The sequence below is a fragment of the Chrysochloris asiatica genome, unplaced genomic scaffold (assembly GCF_000296735.1).
Source record: "Chrysochloris asiatica unplaced genomic scaffold, ChrAsi1.0 scaffold00097, whole genome shotgun sequence".
Classification (NCBI taxonomy): Eukaryota; Metazoa; Chordata; class Mammalia; order Afrosoricida; family Chrysochloridae; genus Chrysochloris; species Chrysochloris asiatica.
In genome coordinates this window covers 8,018,186-8,028,623 of record NW_006408615.1, presented here as the reverse complement: position 1 = coordinate 8,028,623, position 10,438 = coordinate 8,018,186, and the positions used below count along the sequence as shown (strand labels likewise).

The 10,438-nt window shown below is 42.5% G+C and overlaps 1 protein-coding gene across 1 annotated transcript in view; it reads right to left on the bottom strand.

The window, feature by feature from the left end:
• The window catches only part of EFCAB6 (EF-hand calcium binding domain 6), a 322,393-nt gene that overhangs the window by 241,477 nt on the left and 70,478 nt on the right, over nt 1–10,438 (bottom strand). The window contains 1 exon segment of the mRNA XM_006866905.1: nt 9,234–9,370. Coding sequence (XP_006866967.1) covers nt 9,234–9,370 — 137 coding nt within the window.

Below are 10,438 nucleotides of genomic sequence, written 5' to 3'. Positions count from 1 at the left end.
CACACATACATACACACACATATATGTATATATATATTACACCCACATATATGTATATACACCCACATCCACACCTACATCCACACACATATTCACACCCACATCCACACCTACATCCACACACATATTCACACCTACATCCACACACATACTCACACCCACATCCACACATACACCCACATATACACTACATACACACACATACACACAATCACGGGAAAAACAGAATACGTGGGATTGTGTGTTTTCCTTCTGTTTTATTATTTTGCTTTTTAAAACTCTGTGTTTGATTATCCGAGACTGTTACCGAATCAATAACATTCTCCCTGATATCCACAGTGTTATAATAAATGGGCAGTTCTTAACTATTTGGTTATAGGGTCTCCATATGCTGGCTTATTTAATAATCTGATTTCAGACTGCTTTCTCAAAACTGAATTCACATTACAAGTATCTGTTATTTTTCTGTTTTCCAAATTTAACAAAGAGCCTTATGGTACCATTTCATTTCCAGGCATATCTTGTGTTCCACTTTGATGAATCTTATTGTTCTGCTAAGAGATCTATTTGAGCCGCCAGATGGGAATGTTGAAGCTCCCTAAGCATCTCCATATTTCACGCAGTCTATCTGTGAGAACAAGCCTAGTGGGCTCCAGGTCCCATCAGTTGGCACCTGGGGTCCTCCCGTCTCAGTTCCTGTCATGGAGAAACTCAGGATCCTCGCGGCTGTACCATCTCCCTCCTTCTGATTTCCCAGGAAAATTCTGCATGCCTTCAAATGGGCTCATAGGAGAATCCTGACCTAAGCGCCCCTGCATTCATGGGAGCCATTGTCCATTCATGGAGAAGGACGGGCAGGATTCCGAGGTAATATTCCCTACAGATAAACTTCAAAAGCAAAGCCTCAGGCCGCACAAGGCTTTTAGACAAGATGAAAGGCAGCAGCGACTGAACCACAGCGAAGAGACACAACCCACAGGGCTGCCCTCTGGGAACCTGAACTTGAGGACAGGAGACTCCTAAGTCTGCAGAGCCCAGCAGGCAGGGCTATCACATAGCTCTTCACAAGGACTGCACCTCAGACCTCTCCAGCATCAGCTCCAGTCCTGAGCCTCCAGCAGCTCTGTTCACCTGCTCAGGCAGCAGATTGATGTTTGTGATTTAACCCACTGCTATGGAGTCCATCCAGGTAACAGCAAATCTACAGGTCAGAGCAGAGCTGCTCCTCAGGATTCCTGAGACTGCAAAGATGTCCACAGCCTCACCTTTCAGCCCCGCAGCAGGTGACCTTGCAGTCCACTGTGCCACAGAGCTCCTTGTTAGTGATGCATTTGTCAGTTGGCTTGCTTCCTTGTTTTTCCAGGTTGCTGGTAAATTCTTTTGCCTGGATTTAAATATACACTTTTGCCTTGTAGAAGACTGGAGGGGGTCAGGGAGTGGGGGATGGAGTGAGGAGGAAAACACAAAATCTGGTTGGTCTTGGGATAAGACCTCTTTCCTCATGTTTACAAAGGCTGTGGGCTAGTCTACTGAAAAAGAAGCATTTATCAAGAAGATAGACACTCATCTGTCAGTGTGTCGTACTGTGGTGGCTTGTGAGTTGCTATGATTCTGGAAGCTATGCCACCGGTATTTTAAATACCATGGCATAAAGGTTTCAACTGAGCAACAAGACAAAGACAGGCTAAGAAGGACAGACAGGTTACTTTCGAATATTTAGTCACCTTATGAATAGCAGTGGAACACTGTCAGCACCAGAATATTGAATATTGAGACATTATATTGTCAGATATAGTGCCGGAAGATGAGCCCCTCAAGTTGGAAGGTATTCAAAACATGACTGGGGAAGAGCTGCCTCCTGAAAACAGAGGTGACCATGATGATCCGAATGGAGTAAAGCCCTCGGGACCTTCATTTGATGATGGGGCACAACTCAAAATGAAGAGAAACAGCTGTAAACATCCGTTAATAATAGGAACATGGAATGTACAAAGTATGAATCCAGGAAAATTGGAAGTTGTCAAAAATGAAATGGAACGCATAAACATTGATATTCTAGGCATTGGTGATGGTGGTGTGCTGTGGAGTCAGTTCCGACTCATAGTGACCATGTAGAGGGGTTCCGAGGCTACAAATCTTTACGAGAGCAGAAAGCCTCATCTTTCTCCCACGGAACAGTTGGTAGTTTCAAACCGCTGACCTTGAGGTTCGCAGCCCAATTTGTAACAATTATGCTACCAGAGCTCCTTATCCAGTGATAATCACACGGCTTACTAGTCTGGGAATAACAAAATGAAAGGGAATGACATCACACTCATCATGAGAAAGACACTTTAAGATCTGTCTTGAAGCACAACGCAGTCTATAACAGAATAATATCCATACACCTATAAGGAATATCAGTTAATACAACTATTATTCAGACTTACACACCAACCACCAAAGTCAATGATGTTGAAATTGAAGCATTCTACCAACTTCTGATCCAACATGCAATCAAAATGTATTGATAATTACTGGTGATTGGAATGCAAAGATTGGGGAAAAAATGGGAAAACATGGCCTTGATGATAGAACTGATGCTGGAGGTCACATAACAGAATTTTGCGAGACCAATAACTTCACTGAAAATACCATTTTAAAACAATATAAAAGACATCTATACGGAGAGTGAAGTGTTCAGCTGATGAGAAGTAAGGGGCACAAGAACACCCACACTTGCAGATAATACCCACTTGACCTGGCATCAATGGCTGGATGATCAGAACTCAACTAGAAGAAGATAGAAGAGGAAAAAAAGAGTAATCTGATACAATTTGATGAACTTGACCTATACCTATGGATGCAGTAGCTCAAAAGAGGGAACAAATCTTTACAGCAAGGATCATTCCTACCCCCTCAGTACACAAGGTTGAGAGAGATAGGCAATTTAGACATTGGCTTCCCAAAATGGGGGGGAGGGGCCTAAAAAGCCAAGAAGTGACTGGCTTACAAGTTTTCAAGAGGAAGGCTAGATCCAGAGGGTGCGGAGGAAGGTAGAATCTCCACTGATTAGTATCCAATCTGTCTGGATGGGGCTGATGAAAGGAGATAGGGATAGGACTCTTGTGATACAATGGTGAATAACTGTTATCAGGACTGACTGTGAGGGTTGGAAATGTAAAGGTAGGTAGACGTTTTGTAGCAAAAGGAGAGGAGTGATTGACTTTGCAGTCCAGGAGTGGAGGTCCCTGGGACCATCAAGGGAGAAGAGCGGAGTGTGCGACCCTACCCAGAAGCAGTGATGCCAGAGATGGAGGCAGAGACATAGAGAGATGGAGCGGCCGGGTACTCTGGACTCAGGGAGGAAGAGGGGCTGTGTGCTGACGACCGAGGGGCAGGCTTACAGGGTGCACCCTTTGGTTGTTTGATGATGCATGGAGGGGATTGTAATCATTGCAATGAAATGAAATACGAAAGCTGATGTAAAAAAGCAAATAATTCAAAATAAAAACTTTAAAAAAAAATAGCAGTAAACTGGAAACTTATGGCCCTAATAAATTAAAATGTCAGAATAAAAGAAAAAGACAACTATACCTACACATGAACCTCACCAGATGGAATACACAGAAATCAAATTGACTGTATCTGTGGGAAGAGACAGTGGAAAAGCTCCGTATCATCAGTCTAAACAAGACCAGGGACAGACTGTGGAACAGATCCTTAATTGCTCATATGCAAGCTGAAGCAAAAGAAAATAAAAACAAGTCTAAGAGAGCCAAAATATGACCTTGATCATATCCCACTTGAACGTAGAGACCATCTCATTAAGAGATGTGATGCATTAGACACAAATGACTGAAGACCAGAAGAATTGTGGGATGACATCAAAAGCATCATACAGGAAGAAAGCAAAAGGTCATTAAGAAAACAAGAATTAAGGAAAAGACCAAAATGGATGTCAGAAAAGACTCTAAAACTTGCTCTCCCGCATAGATATCCTAAAACAAATGAAAGAAATGAGGAAGTAAAAGATCTGAGCAGAAAATTTCAAAGGTCAGCTCAAGAAGACAAACTCAAATATTATAATGAAATGTGCAAAGACCTGGTATTAGAAACAAAAAGGGAAAAGCATGCTAAGCACTTCTCAAGCTGAAAGAACTGAAGAAAAAAAATCAAGTCTCAACTTACAAAATTGAAGGATTCTCTGGGCAAAATGTCGAATGATGCAAAAGCATCAAAAAAAAAGATGGAAGGATGGAGCCAGAGACAAGGACGTGAAGAGATGGAGTGGCTGGGGACTCCAGACCCAGAGAGGGAGAGGAGCTGTGTGCTGACAAACAGGGGGCAGGCTTACAGAGTGTACCCTTTGATTGGTTAATGATGCATGGAGGAGATTGTAACCATGCCAATGAAACGATATATAATAGGATGAATGTAAAGCTAATGTTCTCCCACATAAACTATCACATAATTCACAATAAAACATTTTTAAAAAATGGAAGGAATATACAAAGTCACTGTACCAAAAAGAAATGGTCAATGTTCAATCAACCATTAGATAGCATATTATCAAGAGCCAATGATACTGAAGGAACAAGCCCAAGGTGCACTGAAGGCATTGACAAAGAACAAGGCTCTGAGAATTGATGGAATGCAAATTGAAATCTTTCAAGAAAAGTGAGGTGGCGCTGGAGGCACTCACTCATACATGCCAAGAAATTTGGACGACAATTACCTGACCAACTGATTGGAAGAGATTCATATTTGTACCTGTTCCAAAAAATGAGATGACCCAATGGAATGTATAAGTCATCGGACAATATCATTAATATCAAATGCCAATAAATTTTTGCTAAAGATAATTCAAAACCAGCTGTGGCAGTAAATTGACAAGGAGCTGCCAGAGGTTCAGGACAGATTGAAATGGGGACGTGGAACAAGGGATATCATTGCTGATGTTAGATGGATCTTGGCTGAAAGCATTATACTGGAAAGATGTTTACCTATGCTTTATTGACTACACAAAGGCTTTCGATTGTGTGGATCATGACATGCTATGGGCAACATTGCAAAGTATGAGTATTCCAGAAGACTTAATTGTGCTCATAAGGAACCTGTACACAGACCAAGAGGCAGTTGCAGGAACAGAACAAAGGGACCACCAAATGGTTTAAAATCAGGAAAAGTGTGCCAGGGCTGTGTTCTTTCACCTTACGTACGCAATCTGTATGCTGAACAAATAATCCAAGGAGCAGGATTACATGAAGAAGAACGTGCATACGGATTGAAGGAATACGTATTAATGACCTGTGATATGTAGATGATACAACCTTGCTTGCTGAAAGAGGACTGAAAATACTGATGAAGATCAAAGACCACTCACCACCTTTGGTATGGGTTGCACCTCAGTGTAAAGAAAACAAAAACCCTCACCACTAAACTAGTCAATAACATCATGATCAATGGAGAAAAGCTGGAAGTTGTCAAAGACTTCATTTTGCTCAGCAATCATCAACATTCATGGAAGCAGCAATCAAGAAATCAAATGAAGTATTACATTAGGCAAATCTGTTGCACAAGTCCTCTTTAAAATGTTCAAGCACAAAAATAACAGTTTGAGGACTAAAATGCAGCTGACCCATGGTATTTTCAGTAGCCTCATATGCATATAAAATTTGGACAATGAATAAGGAACACCTTAGAAGAACTGATGCATTTTGAGTTAGGGAGTTGGAGAAGAATATTACAAGTTCATGGACTGCCCAAAGCACAAACCAATCTGTGTTGGAAGAAGTATAACCAGAATGCTCCTTGGAAGCCAGGATGGCCAGACTTCATTTCTCATATTTCAGACATACTGTCAGGAAGAACCAGCGACTGGAGAAGGACATCATGCTTGGTAAAGTAAAGGGTCAGTGAAAAAGAGGCAGACCCCCAACAATATGGATTGGCACAGTGGCAACCACAATGTGACCAAGGGTAGCAAAGATTGTGAGATTGGTGCAGGACAGGGCAGTGTTTTGTTACAGAAAATAACTATGAGTCGGTACCAACTGGATGGCAACCTAACAAACATTAAAGAAATAATGTAAATCGTCATTTACAACAATGATATAGTCACCATGAAACAAGTACCTATTAAGAGACAAACACACAGTAGGCACACTACGTGTGTGATTGTTGTTGTTACGTGCCGTTGAGTTGCTTCAGACTCATAGTGACTCAGTACAGGGTTTCCGGGGAGCTGCTGGTGGGTTTGAACCGCAGACCTTGTAGTTAGTAGTCCTGTACTTAACCTACTATGCCATACCTGGACTCTGCCTCTCAAAAGCAATCCCTGCAAAGCAGGCCTCACAACGGACCCATTTCTTCAAGGGAAAACCGTGTTTTACAGAGGTTCAGAAGCTTCCCCAAGACCAAGCAGGGGCAAGCCCAGAATTGACCAGTACTTCCAGGATGGCACAAACAGTTAAGCACTTGGCTTCTAAATCAACTTCCATAGCACCTCGGAAGTATGGCCTGGTGATCTGCTTCTGAAAGGTCACAACTTTGAGAATGCTATGAAACAGGTCGGTTGAAGAGCAGAGATGTCAGCTTGAGGACTAGGGTGCGCCTGTCCCAGGCCATTATGTTTTCAATAGCCTCATATGGATGCGAAAGCTGGACAGTGAATAAGGAAGATCGTAGAAGAATTGATGCCTTTGAGTTGTGGTGTTGGAGGAGAATACTGAAAGTGCCATGGACTGCCAAAAGAACCAATAGACCTGTTTTGGAAGAAGTGCAGACAGAGTGCTCCTTGGAGGCCAGGATGGCTAAGCTTCGTCTCTCCTACTTTGGACATATTGTCCGGAGGAAACAATCGTTGGAGAAGGATGTCATGCTGGGTAAGGTGGAGGGTCAGAGAAAAAGAGGAAGACCCCCAACGAGATGGATCAGCCAGGTGGCATCATTGATGGACTCAAGTGTGGCAGCGGTAGTGAGGTTGGCCCAGGATCAGACATTGTTTCGTTCTGCTGTGCATGGGGTCGCTATGAGTCGGTTCTGACTCGATGGCACCTGACAACAACAACAACATGAAACAGGTCTACTGTGCACACATGGGGGCGCCGTGGGTTAGAACAGGCTTGACGATTCATTTCAGTTTTGTTGGTGCCTGGCTTCAAAGCCCAGGTCATTCCCACCACACCAAGTGCTGAATATAAAGCACATATTTAAAACAATGATTTCAAAAAAAAAAAAAAGCACTGCTTAAAAAAAAAAAAAAAAAAAAAGCAAAGTTTATGCAGAAGCCGTTTTGAGGAAAGAGTATATACTTAGAGTTTCAATAAGAAAAGCATTAAGTAATTGAAGCTATGGTCTACGTTTGATCTTCTGTGTTTCCTATTCTAAAGGAAAGCAATTCTATTATGTTCGGTTTCTGCAGCCTTATCGTGAAAACAGCATTGTTTTTGAGGCTTAGGGGGAAAAAAAAAATCTCAAATAAAAATTTGTGGAGTTCTTTATTATTCAATACTTAGGAGATGGGGAAACAGACAGTAACATTTTTTATAGATTTACTAGGCTGGAGACTGCAGTGCCAAACACAAGGTTTATTGTCAAATAAAACACTGTTTTGTTTTTTGATTGCCTGTTTTAGGAGAGTGTTGTTTCGGTTCTATAATTGCGTGTGCAAAATTATTTAATTTGTTTTGTTTGGATCTCATCCTGGACACTTTCCCAGCCGGAAAAGATGTAAAAATTAAAACATCTATTATGTCTTTTATATTCTGAAGGTGGGTTATAAGAGAAAAATAAAAGGAGGGATTTTTTTTTTTTTTTTTTTTTTTAAGATTTGGAAACATCCACATTTAAAAGTCTCCTGGTTTTTCAGACCCCCTAGCACCTCCAACGTTGCCACGTGTCCTCTTGTGCGGCTCTTTGCTACTGATGCTCCTTTACCAGTAACCGCAGCAGCATCTTTATAAGACTCTGTGAGGGACCAAAAGGAGCTCTGGTAGAGTAGTGGTTACGAGCTGGGCTGCTAACCACAAGGTCAGCCGTTCAAAACTACCAGCCGTTCTGTGGGAGAAAGATGAGGCTTTCTACTCCCATAAAGATCTATAGCCTCGGAAACCCTACACAAGGACACTATGAGCCGGAACCAACTCCACAGCACATAACTACCACCACCAAGGGACCACCATCTTTATAAGATTCTGTAAGGGACCACAGCAATCTTCTTTAACAGAGATGCATAACTGCAGTGCAGTGTGGGCCTCTTAAGATCAAGGGTACAGTAATAAGGCTCGGTACTTTTGTTAATTGCCCGGAAGATGAAGCAGACAAATCTGCTTGGGAAGGTGCTTCCCGGCCTGGTACTAGGTTAATTAAGCAAAGCCAGGGCCCACCTTCTAGTGGCTTCCATTCGAACCCCAAACAGCCCCAGAAGTCATGTACTGAGCTTCCTCGAAATGGTCTGAAATTTATTGGAGGCTCAAAAAGAAATTTTAAAAGCAGGTGTAGGCTTCACGAGCTGCCCCCAAGCCAGGAGCAGGTGGCGGTGGCTTTCAGAAGCCATCAAACCGCTAAATGATCTGCCTACTTAACCATTCTCCTGTCACAAGCCCTGCCCACAACCACTGAAAGCTCTGAAAGGGAAATGAAGCTTCTTTATTATATCTGCTGGCGGAGAGGGAGAAGTGGGGAGTCCTGGTGTGGTGCTGTAGGATAAATACTGGACTGCTAACCACAACGTTGGCGGTTTGAACCCAGCAGCCACTCCTTAGAAACCCTATACAGGGTGGCTGTGAATTAGAAGAGACTTGAAAGTACTTAACAACAATATTGGAGGGGAGAGTCGATGGGGTTTGCTGGGAAGATGAATGTATCCAGCTTTCATCAGACTCAGCAGTGAACGGGTTACTCGTGAGGGGGCGGGCCCAGTGCCAAGCAGGAAGAAAGAGATAGTTAGTGATGGATGACTTAAACAGGCCACGAGTGCTCAGGTCTGCGGGTCAGCTGATCTGCATACAGACTATCACTTCTAACCATCCACTGTCAATTTTGACATGTGTGAGGAACTTTCTGGGTGTGCCAGAAATACCCAATTGTTTGCCTCTCTTTGAAAAAAACAAAACAAAAAAAAAGTGTTGAACAGCAAAGGCGGTATTACAGGTAGATGGATGGAAGGACCTAAGGAAGCTGATTGGTCCCATTTTGAAATTGGCTGGAAGTTGGATTGAGCACGCCCCTCCTGGCCTTTGTTTACTCACTTGTCATACTCTTCCTCACTCATCTTCAAGCAGAAGGTCTCCAGAACCCTCCTGAGGTCCTGTGGCTTGACCAGGCCAGTGTCGTTCACATCCACGAGCTGAAATGCTTTGAGAATCGATTTGCTATTCCGGGACACCTGTGTGTGGAAACGGATTGGGGGGAGAGTCACAAGATCCAGTGTTAAAACCTGACATGAGAGTAAACAATGTGAGGGAATCTGAATGCTTCTTGTAACATAAAATGTTTTCCAAGACTCACAGGGGTAGGCACTGCAAAATGACATGTCTAGGGGAAAAAAAGAACACTTTGCATTTACTGAATGTTTTCAAGGCAATTTTCTCTGTAAATGGTCTTAGAAAGTTTTAACAAAAAAAAAAAAAACTCGTACTGATGTAACACAGTAAGTTTCATGCAAATCTATTCACTTTTAGAGACACATGAAATGTCTTTTTTTGTTAATTGATACTTAAAAAAACTACAGTCCTGGCAATCGCTGGACTTGTACACATTTTATGCTTCACAGCCACAAAAAAACTATTTTTACTAGCGTATAAATGATTGTACCCCCACGTCTGACAATCTGCCATGGGGGGATGGCTTGCATGTTGCTCTGATGCTGTAAACTGAAATGCCAGCGGGGCCATCCACGGTGGACAGATTTCAACAGTACTTCCGTGCTAACAACAGATTAGGAAAAATAAATAGGTAATCCACTTCTGACGGATTAGTCACTGAAAACCTTATGGGAAGCTGGGAAACATTGTCAGAGAAAGGGCCAGAAGATGAGCCCCTCAGGTAGGAAGGCACTCAAAATACGACTGGGGACAAGCTGCCTCCTGAAAGTAGAGTTGACAAGAATGACACGGATGGAGCAAAGCTTTGGGGACCTTCATCTGCTGATGAGGCACAAGTCAAAATGAGGAGAGATAGCTACAAACATCTATTGATAATCAGAAGGTGGAATGTAGAAAGTATGCATCTACAAAAATTAGAAGTTATCAAAAAATAAAATGAAACAAATAAATAAACCCTGGGCATTGTTGTTGTTGTTGTTGTTATGTGCTGTGGAGTCGGTTCCGACTCATAGCGACCCTGTACAGGGTCTCCGAGGCTGTAAATCTTTCCGAGGCTGTAAAAATGAAAGCTTCATTTTTCTCCCGTGGAACAGCTGGTAGTTTTGAACTGCTGACCCTGAGATTGGCAG